Source organism: Danio rerio, chromosome 3 (assembly GCF_052040795.2).
Source record: "Danio rerio strain M-AB ecotype USA chromosome 3, GRCz13ab, whole genome shotgun sequence".
NCBI classification, from domain to species: domain Eukaryota; kingdom Metazoa; phylum Chordata; class Actinopteri; order Cypriniformes; family Danionidae; genus Danio; species Danio rerio.
In genome coordinates, this window is record NC_141023.1 from 2,310,624 (window position 1) to 2,328,163 (window position 17,540).

Here is a 17,540-nt window from a genome sequence, read left to right on the forward strand (position 1 = left end):
ACCTCACACTGAAGCTGCGGCCACACAAGAGTTTGGCTGTTTTCTCAATATGCATTCCTCAGCAGTCTTGCGTCCTCGTGTTCGGCTGTAACATCATCATCTGCTGCCAAAGTTCAGTTCCAATACTCAAGAACGCAAGAACAGAGGACGTGTGAAACTTTCTGCATGTGTTCTTGGTATCGAGGACTCACCGATGCAGACTTGAGCACTGATCTTGCTTCAGAAGTCATTACGACTGGAGGTGGGAAGCGCAGCATTTTATTTAGATTAATTTAAAGTTCAGAGATATCAGTTATTTATCTCAGGAGTTTCCCTAAATAAAACGGTGAATACATCACCATGGACATCTTAATAAAGGGATAAACACATTAAGTGTGTTTGTTTGCTGTAATTCATATTAAAATCTGTTTTATTTGTATTGTGCAACGCATATTTATAATGTTTTTAAGCAGAGTATAAATTTTGAATAGGAGAAAAACAATAAATTGTTGTATGAACGCTGTATTGTTTAAATCATTTTCCATTTAAAATGTGTGAAGGATGGGAGGCAGTGGTGCAGTAGGTAGCGCTGTCGCCTCCCAGTAAGAAAGTCGCTGGGTCGCTGGTTCGAACCTCGGCTCAGTTGGCGTTTCTGTGTGGAGTGCTCCGGTTTCCCCCACAGTCCAAAGACAAGCATACAGGTGAATTGGGTAGGCAAAATTGTCCGTAGTGTATGAGTGTGTGTGTGAATGTGTGTTTGAATGTTTCCCATAGATGGGTTGTGGCTGGAAGGGCATCCGCTGCGTAAAAACTTGCTGGATAAGTTGCCGGTTGATTCTGCTGTGGCGACCCCGGATTAATACAAGAACTAAGCCGGCAAGAAAATGAATGAATGAATTGAAATTGTTAGGTGACAGTATGTATTTAAACTAAATCTGACTTAATTTGCACCATTTAATTAAAACGTTTAATTTTAGTTAGCTTTACGTCAAATTGGAATTGACAATCTTAAAACCATCCATATCATTCTGCCTCTTACCTCAGATGGGATGTCGCCAAATCAAAAGCATGGGCAAACTTTGGGACTACCACGAGCCCTAGTTTTAGCATCTCTGCTTTACAATGACCTATACATATTATTTTATTAAAGCAAATTTTTATTAAACTAAAAAATGTATTAAACTAAAAACTGATACATCTAAAAAGCTTTATTTTTATTTCATGGCACCTTTAGGACTGTCTTGTGAGAGTTGGCTGTGGGCAGAGCGCCAGTGCTGCTGTCTGCTACTGAGCTGAATCAGGTGCGTCTCGTTAGTGAAGTCTATATTTGTGCAGTGTTGAGTGTCCTCCAGCATTGTTGGATCTCTATTATCCATGATTTGTGGATTGTAGCAGTCATTGTGCAGAGTTTCTGAAGGAGAAACCCTTGGATGATTGTTCATCATGGCTGTGACGGAGATCAGTGTTTGGAAATGGCTCAATCTTGTCCTTTTCCTCTGTTTCATTGATGGTGTCAAGATTTCTGACACCCTTGCTGTTGAAGTCCCAAAACCAATAGGACCAGACTCTGGGCCGTAAGTACTATTAACTAGCCTTTAAACCCATCCTGTATGTAGTGGTGGGCAAAGCGAGGCTTCATGAAATACTGAAACAGTCAAAGCAAATGTGTCGTAGTTTTGAAACGATTCAAAACCCGACTCTATGGTGACACCAAGTGGTCATTTGTGTTGCACTAAAACGGTTTGAGCAAAGAACAGTTGAGCAACTTGAGGTATTAAACCCTGCTTTGTAAAATTTAACCTTGAACTGATATAGTGGAGTGGTTAAGGTTTCTGGCTACCATCTGGGGATAGTGGGTTTGAATCCAGGCTGATAAAGCTTTTTCAAAATCCTTTAAAATTAGTTGGTAACGCTTGTTCTTGTATCGCATTTTTCAACATTGGTCTGACATTTTAAGTACTTTGTGAAAACTTGTCTTGTTTTGGTCATAAAACAGGGTTGTTGCCAGATCAGAAACAGTTGTGGCCAGAAGTTACCAATAACTATTTATATTATTCATTAAATTTCCCATTTATTGTGTTTCATTAACGTCTACCTAAACCCAACAGTAATGTAAAAATATTTATTATTGAGTGTTCCAAAAATATGCTAAATTGATGGCAACTTCCGCAGCTGTATCCTATCTAGACTACACCATAAAACAGAAACATGATTACCCTGCTGAAAAATCCAGACTAGGCTGGTTGGCTGGTTTTAGCTGGCCAACCAGTCTGGTTTTAGAGGGGTTTTGGCCACTTCCAGGCTGGTTTTTCAGCCATTTCCAGCCTGGTCTTAGCTGGTCAGGCTGGGAGATGACCAGCTAAAACCAGCTTGACCAGCCTAGCCAAGCTGGGAGTCCAGCCAAAACCAGCTATATCCAGCTTAAACCAGGCTGGTTTTAGCTGGATTTGGCTGGTCATTTTCCAGCCTGACCAGCTAAGACCAGGCAGGAAATAGCTGGAAACCAGCCTGGAAATGGCCAAAACCCCTCTAAAACCAGCCAACCAACCTAGGCTGGTTTAAGCTGGATTTTTCAGCAGGGTAATGCATAAAACCATGATTTCGAAGTATTTGTACAAGTCGGGACTCAAACCCAAAAGTCATTTGAAGCACAGTAACTGCGTGCACGCACATAGTCCACAGACCGTATAAGACAGATGTGTTTTCTGACACTGGCAGTCTCTGAATGCTTCTGAACTGATCGATGCTTTGAATCGCTTTAGTCACGTGACTTGGGTGTTTCGGATCATGCTTCAGTGCAGTGTTTCGAAACACTTGCGCTTCGGGATCTCAACACTGTCGAAACGTCAGTTTCACGTCAGCCATCCCTACCTGTATGTAGTTTCGGTAATTTTCTGACTCTTCTGAAGTATGCAAGTACCTTCTGTTTGCAGATATTCAAGTGAACATACTTAAACCATGCTAATGCAAATATTTCAGCACCCCAGGTTGCCTTAGTGGAAAACAGTGTATTTCCTTTCTGATGAAGGCTCGCAATGTAAGCTGAAAATGTGACCTCTGGAGAACCGCAGCAGCCTCTCATAATTAATACTCTGTGGATATCAAATATTGCAAATGTAAACCTGTGGCCAACAGACTCCGGACATGCTTTTAAGATCTAGCCTTTCTCTGCAAACTGGTGTTGGCAATCTGGCATCAAATTATACTCCAAATATGAAGTTTATTGAAACAATGAGCATTCAGTGAGATTGTTTTGATGCAGTACCAAACTTTACCACCACACTTAATTGGTGACCGTATTGATCTTATTCGTTAATGATTAAGTGCTCTCGTTTTTCTGATCATAGAATTTTCAATTGAGTCGTGTCTGGTAGAAATGATTAGGAATGATTAATGTCTGAAAATGGTAAAACTACTTGCTCTACTAACAAGTGTTTGCACGACTATACAGACCAGGTATAATAATTTAAGAAAATGGAAGTTTGCTAAATCAAACAGCATTTGTTTTAGCATCACTAAATATGGGAGTAAATGAGACTTAAAAAGGGTCCAATGGCTGCGCCCGGTCATATGAAGGTTAAGATCACCACTTTTTCATTATTTATAATTGCTTTAATAAAATAAACTGTAATTGTCATACATGTGTAAAGGTCCATATACAAGTCCTATGACTGAACTAACAGTATGAATAAAGCTTAAATGTGTGTTTGCCTTTTTCAGCACGTGAAGAGATTTTTATTTGTTAAATTTTTAAAATTTGTTTTCAACTCTGAGTTTAATCTGACTCCAATTTATAATTTAAATTTCGATTCGTCCAATTAGATCTGATCACCTTAAAGGTCGTGATTGGGTCTAATTTAGTTTGAGTAATCTAAAAAATCCTTATTTTCAATTAATGGTTTATTTACCTCAAGTCGCTTGGAGTCAGTATGCTGGCCAGTTCCATCTGCTCACGGACACATCCTTGCCAGTTCTGGTTCTTGGACAGGATATACCTGAACTAATTTCCTTTAATGTTAGGTCGCCTGTATGCTTGCTCATACTTAAAGAAAGGTTGATTTAGCCCCTAGATTATATCATACCAAGTCCGTGATTGTCAGAATCAACAGGTCTCTAATGCTGTGCCCATGATCCATCCATTGAGCCTGAATGTATGACTAATCCTGGTCGTAGGCCTGCGGAATCATCAGCCTAAACAATCTACTAGATTTAAATGTTTTCAGGAGATATTAGAGTTAAACAAGAATCTTACATTTATTTGTCAGGCAAAGATTTTCCCTTCCAATTCACATAACTAAACAAAATAAGCCAATCAAGAGTGTACAACATGCATTCCTCAAAGAGACATTAAAGGGTTGTAGATTAATACTGGACCGTGTAGAAATCCATTACAGCATATGAGTCCTGATGGAGAGCTGAGACTCAACTCTGCAACGGTGTGTCCTGGCTACAGAATCCCACAGACACTTCTGCACCCTTTGCCTAAATCCTCAAATCATCAAATTCAAGACAACAAAAGCTTCACCAAGACTCCTGCCTGGTCATCAGTTAATGTGAAGACCATTTTCCCTGGAGTGGAGCATCTGGCAAAGATCTTATTAAAACCCAAATTAACTGATATAAGGGAGATTATAATATTACAGTGAAATTAAGACCATTTTACCAATCGAGACTACCTGAACAACTGGTTTTCTTGCTGATCTTCTTCGATTACAAAGTTTTAATACTTGACCATTCTCAAGGTCTTGCTCATGGAGTTCCATAACATTTTCAGGATTTAATATTATGGAGAGATATAGCCATCCTTACACCTCTCCTGCCACCAGTTTCGATCAGTTTTTCATCTGTTTTGCATCTACACTGCTGTCATAAAGAAATGGTAAGAGTGCTTTTAATATCTTTTATATTTTATACAAACAAACAAAACCCAAACACGGTCAAGTTTATTTAGGATTCCATATCTTTAGCAATGTATAGTTTGTATTGCTGGATAGTACGTTCATTCAAGATCAAGTGAAATCTCTCTTCTGACATTAAATATTGATGTGGTCCCAATGGAGGAAAATATAGTAAAAATACTATAGAAAAATGTTTACTATGAAAAACATGTATTGCATCATTGTGACCGTATCTACTTCCATATACAACCTTGTGCGTTCTTTAAAACCCTGTCATACATGATAGGAATTTACCAATTGATTTTGTGCAAAATGGTAAACCACAATCTGAGGTTGGAATCCTTTCAAATGGTCTAGTTTGTTAACATTAGTCCAGGAGTCTGGAGTAAGGTTATTTGGTTTTTAAATATTTAATGTTAAAGTGGACTGAAGCATCCTATTTCTTTTGTTCCTAGACCTTGATAACAAAAAATACATGTTTATAGCTGGCCACCATGCTTCCTGAAGTTTAACTTTTTATCCCTGCTGTTTTAGCTGGTCTGAACTTGACCAGTTTAGATCAGGCTGGAAGCCTCGTCTTCATTTTTTTTCTTTTCTCTTTGTTTTCTCTAATATGACCAACTAATAAGTCAATATTCCATGCCACTGAACCAAATAAAACTTATTATGCTGATTTATTCCTGCTAAAAATGATCACGTTGTTGTCTTTAGGACTGCACTTACCACTACTCCCAAGTACATGTAGACTAGGGCTTCTCAGACTCAGTCCAGGAGTGCTTGTGTCCTGCAAGTTTTAGCTTCCATGCCGGTGTGTTGAGGCAACTTGATGTTTCTAGAAAGTCAAGAAAGCTTGATTAGTTAGCCCAGGTATGTCTGATCGGGGTTGGTGCTAAACTTTACCGGACCTCAAGGATCGAGATTGAGAATCCCTGGTGTAAGCCCTCCTTTTGCACCAATACAGAATCCGAAGTCCTGCACAGTGGCAAGAGGGTTTTTGAGCCATTGTTTCAGAATATTGTCCGGGTCACTGCGTGATGCCGGTAGAGGGGGAAAATGACTTTACTGATTTGCTGCTCGAACTCCCCAAAGTAGCTCAATATTTCAATCTGGTGAATGCAGGCAATGGGAGATGTTGACTTCACTTTAATATTAATCAAACCACTCTGTTAACAGTCTTGCTATGTGTATCGCTCTTATCTTGATGTATGGCGCTGCTTTCAGGATGCAATGTTTGACCCATTGGGTCACATGGTCATCCAGAATGGTTGGGTAGACCTTGGCAGTGACTCTACAATCTAGCACAAGTATTGGACCTACAGAATGCCATGATATTACAGCCTATAAATGAAGACTGGCCAATTTGGTGTTTGAGGTTTTGTGGCTTAACTTGAGCAACCTGGTGGCCAGTGTTTTCCGTTGTCCAACCACTGTATTTTCAGGTTTAGCCAGCATCAGTTAGCTAAACCATTTTTAGTAGTAGATTTAACTGGAACACATTTTCATCATGTCTCCAGCATGGCTACACCTATGGGGAACCAATCCAATCTTGACTTAACTCTGTTTTCCCGCAGGCTCTTCTTGGTGACGTTTCCTTCACTGATTGAGTCTGACACTGAAGCTAAACTGTGCGCTAGTCTTCTGAAGCCCAAAGGGAGTGTCACAATGACCATTTCTCTGGTCGATGAGAAAAGCACCGAAATTCAACTTGTGCAGCAGACGTCCGGGAGGAAGTTTCACAGATGTTTTCATTTCCAGGTTTGAGTTTTTCTTGTAATAGTTGTAGTTTTCTTCAGTTTAACATCCACCAAAAACCAGTTCTCCCCAAACATGTATAATATCTAATACCTAATATCGTTGCTTGTGTTGAACAGAACGTATTCAGGTTTAAGTTGAGGAAATGGGAATTTCTAGGTAAAATATCCACTTTATTGGTTCTCTGCAGGCTCCTCAAGTAAGTGGAGATTCGGTGCAGACTGTGAGGGTGGTCATTCAAGGACAGTCCTTCAAAATGACTGAAGAGAGTAAAGTGATGTTCAGGTCTTACCTGCCGCTGACCTTCATCCAGACAGACAAACCGCTCTACAATCCAGGACAGAGGGGTGAGCTGTGAGAGCTTTATCAGAGTATTAGTGAAGAACCTCTAAAAAGAGGTTCATTTAGCAAAACAAAATTATATCTATTTAGAACCCAAATGATGGTTATGTTGTGTGAATATGCCGCCTCATCAGTACAGTCTAGCAGGTGCTTTATCACCTTTTTTTTTTTCCCTCTCTTTCCCGCCTACAGTTAATTTCAGAGTTCTTACAATGAGTGATACATTTGTGCCCCAAGACCAAATGGTAAGATCTTTATTTTTCCAGTTCCCTAATACAGCTTTTCAAACATCATTGGCTAATGGTAACCTTTTTGTCTTTCAGTACAGTCTGGTGGTGGTGGAGGTAAGAACTGGTATTCATGGTTCGATGCAGAAATGTGTTTTTTTTTTTATTTATTTTTTTGTGCTGTTAATTTCATTAGGACAATAACAAGATCCGGATTCGTCAGTGGACCGACATTTCCTCCACAAACTGGATACTGGAGCTTTCTCATGTTTTAGACAAAGAAGCTCAGGTTGGGACGTACACACTAAAGGCTTATATTGGCGATCGAACTATCTCCCAGAGTTTCGATGTGAAGAAATATGGTGAGTCTTGATGTCATCTTCAACTGTACAACATCAGATCTGAGGTCTAACAGCTCTTTGTGGTTTAGTTTTGCCCAAGTTTGACATGACCCTGAACACACCGCAGACGTATAATGTTGCAGATGTGGGACTGAAAGTTGAGGCTTGTGCAAAGTGAGTGAAGCCTTTTGTTTTTTTAGTAATGCTTCATTTGTGGTGTTTCTGATTTTATTCTTGCTCCTTTCTCAGATACACGTATGGGCAGCCTGTACCTGGTCAAGTGTCTGTGAACCTGTGCCGTCAGCATTTTACCTTCATTCAAGATCCTAAAGTGACCATTTGTCTGAATGAAACTGCTTTGGTATGAGTGACCACTGTACACCGAAGGTCCATAGTCACCAATATCTCAAGGCTAAAAGCAGCTCCTAACTTGCCGATTTAGGAAATCCTGAATTACAGGCTTTTTATATTATTATTATTTTTATTATTATTATTATTATTATTATTATTATTATTATTATTACTGCTTCTATGACGAAGCTTGTTATAAGAGAACTAACCTGGTGATGTATATTAGTTTATAGTTTGGTCACAACTGCTATCATAAAACAAGCTGCTGAAAATAATTATATATATATATATATATATACACACCAATGTGACTAATCAGTTTAACCATTTTGCTACCAGATGGACGACACCGGCTGTACCTCTCTAACATTCAGTACATCAACATTTTTTGGCACCAGTTTGGAGGGTAGCCTGCAGAATTCCTTCGTTGTTAATGTCAACCTCACTGAGCAGGGAACAGGTAAACTACAGGTTGAGTTCAACGTGCTGTTTTTACTTTGCCTTCATATTTGTTTTCCCTTCCAGATGTTGTCATGTCAAAATCCGCAACGGTGTCGATTACATATGAAGTTGGCAAGGTCACATTTGTGGATCTCCCAAAGTTCTATGATTATGGGTCAACGATTAATGCAAAGGTGAGTTGAGATTCATCACTTGTTGCAGGAGTCTCCTTTATTTGGTTTCCTTTCAAAGGTGGTGCGGTTGACTTGAAACATTCCATATATTTATCAAACCAGTTTTTCTGCTTGAATGTGGAGTTACCTCACTTGTGTTGAGCAAATTTCAACTAATTCCAATCATGGTAATTGCATTGCGAAATTCTGTTCATGCAGAAGTTCACCTATGTTTGCATTGACCAAGTAATCTACTCTATTGAACTTAATGCTTCGTTCTCTCCCTAAACAGATCTCAGTGTCTGATTTCAATGGCAACGCAATCAGTAACAAGGTAGTCTATCTGCTGGACCACGGCCAGTGGAGACCCAAAGTGCTCTTCAATGTGACCACAGATGAAAGCGGACTTGCAGAATTCTCCCTCAACACCACTAATTTTCCTAAAGCGAATCTGTACCTTGTGGTATGACTTATTGCTAATTGAGCATTCCTATTTTTTCCATCAAGTTATTAAATTTTTTTTTCTTCCTCCCTCAGGCAAGTGTAATTCCTCAGCTTTGGTTTAATGATAATTCACCACACTTCACAACAGATTCACAGGTGGTTCAGCTTTCCCAAACTGCTGCTCCTGACAACCCAACCTATAGTGATCTGTCTATAGTGAGTCTACAGCAGCCGCTGAAGTGTGGCACCACTTATCCAGTGACTGTCAAGTACACATTTGTTGGAGAGACTGGCGACTACAGTGCTGACATCATCTATATGGTAAATAGATTTCATTTGTCTTTGTTGGTCCGTTTGTTTGGTATTAATTTAGTGGTCTGTCAGGTCATGTCCAGAGGAGTGATCGTTCTGCATGGGTTTAAAACCGTTCAAGCTTGGGCTTCTGACACCCTCACGACTGGCACGGTGACGTTTGATCTCCCAGTCCATGCAAAGATGGCTCCGATGGTTCAGATTCTAGTCTTCAGTGTTCTGCCCAGTGAGACTGTAGTGACTGGTAGTGCATCGTTTGACACTGAGAAGTGCTTCTCAAACCAGGTATCTGTAAATCTAGTTGTCTTGTGGGGAGTGTGACATGTCTTTCATTGAGCTTGTCTGTTTGCAGGTTTCTCTGCAGTTCTCTCCTGCTACAGCGGTTCCTGGTGAGGGAAGTATTTTGACCGTCTCCGCTCAAGCCGGATCTCTGTGTGGCCTCAGTGCTATAGATCGGAGTGTTCTGATCATGCAGTCAGGAGGACGTCTGAGTGCAGAGGCGGTAACTGATTCGCTTTTATTTTTTTTTACTTTGAGCACAATCTGATGCTTTTTCATCCAAGATCAAATCAATTTTAACAATCTTAATTTCCAAAGCAAAAAAAAAAAAAAGTTCCACAAAAAGGGCTGGGGAGAAATGTTTTTGTATTTCTACTTTATGCAAAACATCCATGACTAAACGTAAAAAAAAAAAATAAAAAATAATAAATATATATATATATATATATATATATATATATATATATATATATATATATATATATATATATATATATATATATATATATATATATATATATATATATATAAAATGGAAATTAAAAAATTAACTGGGTAAACTTGAGTTGAATTGACTGAGGTCTCCTGGTTTGGTCTTTTTCAGATGTTTAACTTGCTCCCAGTGCGCTCCTTATCTGATTATCCACCTGGTGTTGAAGATCAACAGAACTGCCTGAATGTTCGACCTCTTCGAGATGTGCCAACAGATCAAGCTTATAACACCTTTAAGGTAAAACTAATATATAATTTTTTTTTTTTTTTTTTTTTTTTTTTTTTTTTTGGAGGGGGGTGGGAATTTATCTCTTTTCAGATTTGAAACCTGTAATTTTGGCTGTTCTAATGTAAATGCAAGATGAAAAACTATTTAAATTCAGAATATAATTGTTTATTAATTTAACCTGTAACAGATTTCTTCATGTAAATAAAAAAAAGCCAAAATACAGGCATTACAGATATGGAACATTATTATAATAATAAAGTATTGAATACAAACAATTGTACTAATTGCAGGGCTGGACTGGGACAAAATCCTGGCATTTTGGGCCAGAACGGCCCAATACATCAATCAAAATGCTCCCCATCTGTGCCCGCCCTTGAATGTTTACCAACTCCCTTTCTATAAAAGCACAAAAGCCATATATAGGAAAAAACGAGAGTTGACAAATTGAATTTTTTATAATTTTTTTTTAAAATGTATATTATAATCCACACTGGAAATGTGGGTGCCTGTGTGTTTTGAGGGAGCCTAATAAATAATGAACATGACAAACTGCCTGCTGACGCAAATAAAATAAAGAAATAATAAAAGCAATGAGTCAAACCCTTAAAAAAAAATGTAACTCTACAATGAAACCTCAAACGTAGCTAAAAGATTGTACATAGTCAATCAAATGAACTTAATTAAAAAATGTAATTCGTTTGGGCACGAACAACAGAACTAAATGTAAAAAAAAAAAAAGTTAGTTGCTCACTGGTTTGGTCATGTATAAATATCATTATAATAACCATATTGTTATAAATATTGTCAATATGCGCCTACATCATGCTGACAATCAAACACAATGTCATTATCCTTTTTTTTTTTTTTTTTTTTTTGAAATTTGTATCTTAATGCACGACTGACACCTCAGAGCTTGAAGCATTTAATCTTTATAATTTGTAAAACAAAGACTTGCAGGTTAAGGAAACAGCACAGGAGGAAGTTGCAGCGTGCTGTGGTGGATTTAAGTAAAAAAAGAAAAAGTGTATTTGTAAGGACGGATGGGTAACTAGATAGAATAGACGGGAATATATTGATCTGGGCAATTTTAACATGCACACCTGTTGCATGCTGACACAGAGCCCAAAATGCAAGTTTGTGATTTGGGTCAGCCCAATGTCAAAGAAAAGATCCAATGGGCTGCAGATTGTCACACGGCCGCTCTGAAAGTAACATCTTTTCCAGACGGAGCGTCACAGCTCACAGGATTGTCAATCTCTTAGGCAGAAAAACATGACAGTCTGAGTGTTTTATGGGCCAATCAGATCATAAGCTGATCAGCCCGGCCCAAAAAGTACATCGGCCCAGCAGGAAACTGCCCAGTCTGACAAATAACCAGTCTGCCCGTGGCCACAACAGGGAAAAAAAACTGCAAATGCGTTAATTGCGTTTATTTTTTTACGCGTTAAATATTTCATTTAATCGCATGTTAAAATACAAATTTGACAGCAAAATTTGTATTTATCAAATATTTTAATAGGGTGTGGGGATTAAGACTGCAACAAATCTGCCGGTTCGAGAACCTCCGTGCCTGACATACAGAGGGCTGAGCTACTATCGCAACTTCCCGGGTGGTATGTCAGATTTAGTTGATTTTTAAAATTTGCTAGTTGTAACACCAAAAGTACAAGTTTTTAAAAAGTTTTGCTTTTAACTAATTTGAAACCTCCCTCTCTCTCTCTCTCTCTCAGTTTTGTATTCACCAGTAGAATCTTCTGATCTGGTTCTGAATGCTCCTGTACCTGTAGAACTAGGAGAACTTGTTAGAGGTGACAGTGGTTCCCCTGCTGTGACCATCAGGACTTACTTTCCAGAAACCTGGATTTGGCAACTTGTTACTGTGGGGTTGGTGGAACTTGTATTTATACAATTAATAATAGTTTTTTGTGTGTGTAAAATAAATAAGGTGTGTGTGTGTGTATTTCAGAGACTCTGGGTCCACGTCAGTTCCCCTCACAGTTCCTGACACAATCACTGCATGGGACACCGAGGCCTTCTGTCTAGCCTCCAGTGGTTTTGGTCTGGCTCCACCAGTTCTGCTGACTTCCTTCCAGCCCTTCTTTCTGGAGATCACCCTGCCTTACTCCATAATCCGTGGGGAGATTTTAAATCTGAAGGCCACTGTCTTTAATTATCTGCCCCAATGCATCAAGGTCTGGGTTCATGTAATCTATATGCAAATACTATTACCCCTTACTTTGAAAAGAAACTTCCTCTTAAAACTAACCAGTCTTTTGGATTTGATTGCTTTATCCCACTGTAGAAGTAACTCCAGGATGACCAGTTTCTAATACTTCGAGAGAAGTAAATGCATTACTATCAAGATTGTTTGCTTTGAGTGCTTCAAGTATTAACTGAAAATAACCTACAATTTGTTGGTTTTAAGCTTAAATGGTGTAAGACTTCAACACAATCTTAATCTCCAGTACCCTTTTGCTCCCCATGAAAATGGTTACAGAAGCCATCATTACTTTTGAACAAACTGCTTACACTTGTGGTAATGGATCCTTGTGTCTAATGCTTTTCACTATCAGGTTCAAGTGACTCCAACACCATCCTCCAACTTCACTCTTAAATCCATTGGTCACTATTCATCCCATCTCTCTGCCAATGGGAGAAAGACCTTCAAATGGGATTTAACTGCTTCTGTTATTGGTTGGTTCTTGGCTGACTCCTTTTAAATGGAAGGTGTATGTGTGTGTGTGTGTGTGTGTGTGTGTGTGTGTGGGGGTGTTGCTCAATTGATTCTCTCTTGTGTAGGAACTATAAATGTGACCATCAGTGCCCAGGCCAGCTCATCAGAGCAATTGTGTGACAATCAGCTTGTGACCGTTCCATCAAGAGGACACACTGACATCGTCACTCGAAGTCTGCTGGTTCTGGTAAGTAACTAATAAATTAGAAAGTGGAGCTTATGGTGGTTATTTCTTTCTCCTTTTTTCCCCTCTTCCTCTAGGCTGAAGGAGTAGAAAGGACCTTCATCCGGAATTGGTTACTCTGTCCAAAGGGTTAGTTCAATCTAAATATATGACCACTAGAGATCCAAGTCCTGTCAGCTGATCAGTTGTTTGATTCACAGGAAGCATTCTTTCAGAGAACGTGAAGATCACATTTCCAACAAAAGTCATCCAGGGATCAGCCAGATGCTCCGTATCAGCCATAGGTAAAGTTTCCTAAAAGGATACTACATGACTCTACTGTAGGGCAGCGCAGACTCATTTTAATTGGCAGTCATACTTTAAGCAGCAGTTACTTGTTTTACAAAATGAATGCCTGCCATCACGGATTTAATCTTAAAATGAATGAACTCTGACAAACTTGTAACATGAGTCTGCTGATCTTGGAATATTTAACTGTCCGCTTTGCTATGAACATTTTTACTCAAGTGGACCATTTGCTTATTAATAAATGCAGCAAACCTGGAAATTGCATGCAATTCAATCCTAATTCTGTGATCAAACCTGGACCTTAACCGTTTGTGACAGTGTAGATCCATGTATTCAGTTCCAGTAGCAGTTTTGATCTATTAACAAGGATTCCAAATTAAGTCCCTATTCAGTGAGGAATTTCAAAGCCATTGAGTCTTAGGACACTTGTTTCTAATTTGGATTTTGTCCTTGTCGTATGGGGGACACAATGGGTCGTGCACTGAAGAATTTGGCAAACTTGCTACAGATGCCTTATGGCTGTGGAGAACAGAACATGATCATTCTCGCTCCCAATATTATAATGCTGCAAACCTGGATATTGCATGCAATTCAATCCCTGGTGTGCTTGTCTGCTTCCACTAATTCTGTGATCAAACCTGGACCTTAACCGCTGTGACCGTGTAGATCCATGTATTCAGTTCCAGTAGCAGTTTTGATCTCTTAACAAGGATTCCAAATTAAGTCTGATTCAGTGAGGAATTTCACAGCCATTGAGTCTTAGGACACTGATTTTCCAGTTAACTTGTTTTTTTTTTTTTTTATTGTCGTAGGGGACATCATGGGTCGTGCACTGAAGAATTTGGCAAACTTGCTACAGATGCCTTATGGCTGTGGAGAACAGAACATGATCATTCTCGCTCCCAATATTTACACCCTGCAGTATCTAAAAGTAACGGCACAGCTCACCCCAGCCATCCAAGACACTGCCGCGAGTTATCTTCTGAGTGGTATGATTAAAGTCTCAGGATTTAGAGCAAGTCTAAAGCATTCCAACCTGTATAAGTGGGTATTCTCAATGTGCTTCCTAATAAAATTTTGGATGTTTGGACTGGAACAGGTTATCAAAGAGAGCTGAACTACAGGCACAGCGACGGTTCATTCAGCACTTTTCCTTATTCACCATCCAATACATGGTGCGTGTCCTGCAGTTTGAGTATTGATTGATTTAAGCAGTGCATTTTTATTACTTTATTATCTTTTATATACAGGTTGACTACCTTTGTCATGAGGACTTTTGGCCTAGCAAGGAACTTCACCTACATAGATCCCAATGTCCTTCAGAGCGCAAAGGACTGGTTGATTGGCACGCAGGGTTCAGATGGTTGTTTTGTGCAACAGGGCACTCTGTACCACAAAGACATGAAGGTATGCCACCTTTCTTCAAAGATTCTATAAACGAGGCTGATCTTGAAGATGCTGTTGTGTTTTAGGGTGGGGTTGATGATAACGTGACCATGACTGGCTACATCGTTGCATCAATGCTTGAAATTGGAGTTCCAGTCACGGTAAACTAACTAATTTTCCTTAAAGTACCCCAAACATTGACCTATCCATGTCATTAAACTGACTAAAGTTGACTCTCTCCTTCCAGGATCCTGTCATTACGAAGGCTCTGTCATTTTTGAGGCCTCTTGTTGGGAATCTGGGAAACACCTATGTCACTGCTCTGCTGGCCTACACCTTCAGTCTGGCTGGAGAGACCAGCACTCGAGCGCAGCTTTTAAATTCCTTGAGAAACACTGCCATTTCTGAAGGTAACTTATCCATAAAATTAAGTTAGACCTGTTTCTAATTGAACTTAGCGATGAGATTTCCTCTGTCATTGTGTCCAAGGTTTTCTTGCTTAGAAAAACACTCCTTGTGTTTAGGTACTACTCTCCACTGGTCTCAGACGACATCTGGGGATACTCTGGCAGTGGAGATCAGTGCATATGTGCTGCTAGCGGTTCTAACTGTACAGCCTGTGACCACTGCTAATCTGGGCTATGCTAACCGCATTGTCAACTGGCTCGTGGCCCAGCAGAATCCCTATGGTGGTTTCTCCTCCACTCAGGTGAGTTCAGCTAGGAAATGATATCATAATTCAGGCATGGTTTAACATTTGAACTAAAGTGCGTTATTTGGGGCATTGTGTAACTTGTACTGAAACATGTTTGATTACCTTGAAGCTCACGCTTCTACAAAAACTGCACTGCATTCAAGATACATCTACCAAATAATATAAATATAGGATGTTTTCTAGTGAAATACAGATGCTGTGACTCCTGTGCTCAAGTTGCATGAGTTGCAGTGCTTAAAGGTTTAGTTTGTTTCCACTACTAGTCAAACTGTGGCAAATCCCAAGCAGCTAAATTCATAAGTGTTCTGAATTTGATCCATTTGAAACAGCTTTTAAGCTTTGGTCTTTTTTTCTCGTTTAGGACACCGTGGTGGCACTTCAGGCCTTGTCTATGTATGCTGCACAAGTCTTCAGCCCTGGAGGCTCCAGCACAGTCACAGTTCAGTCCTCAGTGCCAGCAGGTGATGTGTTCAACTTTGACGTGACTCCCAACAACCGCCTGCTGTACCAGGAGAGTCCACTGAATAACTTTCCAGGCACATACAGTGTTGTAGCAGCTGGAGCTGCCTGTGCTTCTGTACAGGTGTGTATGCTCGCTCATTTATGTTGGTGGATTGCTCGCATGGATTCATTGTCTTATTTTTATGCCCACAGGTTTTATGTTTCTACAACATCCCGACTCCTGTTAGAGTTTCTAAAACACTGAGTGTTGTTGCGAAGGTCTCTGGAAACTGCCAGGCTACACCAGTCAATCTGATGTTGACCTTTACGGCCAAGTAGGAACCACTTCCTTTGTTTTTGTACCAGGGCCTTTAAGGTCGCATGTACATTTCAGAGCTTTTTGACCTCAAAGAACATTGTATGATCGCCTTTTTTTTTTTTTTTTTTTTTTTTTTATTTAATAAAAATACCTCAATTTTTCAGATACACTGGTCCAAAACCAACTACTAACATGGTTTTGGTGGACATCAAGCTCTTGTCAGGATTCACTGCAGACACCTCACTGGTTGGTATGAGTTTTCAGGTTGACTTTTTGGGATCCTTGAAACTACTTGCTGAGTGTTTTCTTTCTCACAGCTTGGATCTCAACCCAATTTCGCTCCGTTAGTGCAGAGGGTTGATTCTGAAGGTGATCATGTCCTCATCTATCTACAAGAGGTGAGACTGGAGTTTCTATTGAACCCGCTACCTCAACTGTCAGGACTTAAAAGTCTAGTATTCACCAACTTTGACACATTAGCTTGCATTTGAGCATTTCTGGGTTTTAAGTGTCTCTCTCTCTCTCTCTCTCTCTCTCTCTCTCTCTCTCTCTCTCTCTCTCTCTCTCTCTCTCTCTCTCTCTTTTGCAGGTTCCCAAAGGTGTTCCAGTGACCTTCAGTATACAGCTAACACAGACTGTTGCAGTGCAGAATCTCAAGCCAGCGGTCATTAATATTTATGACTATTACCAGAGAAGTATGTTTGTCATATTTGAGATTTTATAATTGAGCTGAATGTCCTGTAGCTGGCACTTATCCTCTGCTTCTTTTTTCAGGTGACAGTTTTGAGACCGCCTACAAGTCCCCCTGTCCATGATTGTTTCAGTTCTGACTACTGAATTGAGAATAAAAGTACTTTTTATAAATGCATTTAAATGTTTTGACTCTTATTACCTAACTGCTAATTAACCTTGTGCTGATAAAATGCTTGAGCCCTGTTAATTGCTGTTCAAGTTATTTTGGTGCACTCTTCAAAAGTGGTGCCAACAGTTCAGGATTTTTAGTTATTTTTTTTTTAAATGTGCAACTTAGTTTTTGTATTGCCAAAGGAGTTATAAAGTTTACATTAAAATAAGAAAAAAAACATGCATGAATAATGCACACTAAACGGTAGTACAAAAATATACATGTAATTGAATAAAATAAATGATTGTTCAATATCACATTCAATACAACTTTCATTTAAATAATAATTCGGAATAAATTACATTAACA

The 17,540-nt window shown here is 39.3% G+C and overlaps 1 protein-coding gene across 3 annotated transcripts; it reads left to right on the forward strand.

Annotated features, from left to right (window-relative positions):
• Positions 1 to 10: 10 nt before the first annotated feature.
• On the forward strand, positions 11 to 17,195 carry a2m3d (alpha-2-macroglobulin 3, member d). Of its 3 annotated transcripts, NM_001443455.1 has the most exon segments (36): positions 11 to 241; positions 540 to 680; positions 1,214 to 1,280; positions 6,449 to 6,632; positions 6,820 to 6,976; positions 7,164 to 7,216; positions 7,295 to 7,315; positions 7,395 to 7,560; positions 7,629 to 7,713; positions 7,789 to 7,900; positions 8,230 to 8,350; positions 8,416 to 8,525; positions 8,797 to 8,967; positions 9,042 to 9,269; positions 9,333 to 9,545; positions 9,613 to 9,762; positions 10,144 to 10,269; positions 11,780 to 11,873; positions 11,991 to 12,144; positions 12,227 to 12,452; positions 12,834 to 12,954; positions 13,060 to 13,181; positions 13,256 to 13,307; positions 13,379 to 13,462; positions 14,279 to 14,455; positions 14,566 to 14,641; positions 14,717 to 14,873; positions 14,939 to 15,013; positions 15,100 to 15,262; positions 15,377 to 15,561; positions 15,929 to 16,150; positions 16,222 to 16,343; positions 16,492 to 16,573; positions 16,645 to 16,725; positions 16,917 to 17,022; positions 17,102 to 17,195. In NM_001443455.1, coding segments are annotated over 33 exon segments (4,146 nt in total). In that variant the 5' UTR covers positions 11 to 241; positions 540 to 680; positions 1,214 to 1,280; positions 6,449 to 6,539; the 3' UTR covers positions 17,143 to 17,195.
• Positions 17,196 to 17,540: the final 345 nt, after the last annotated feature.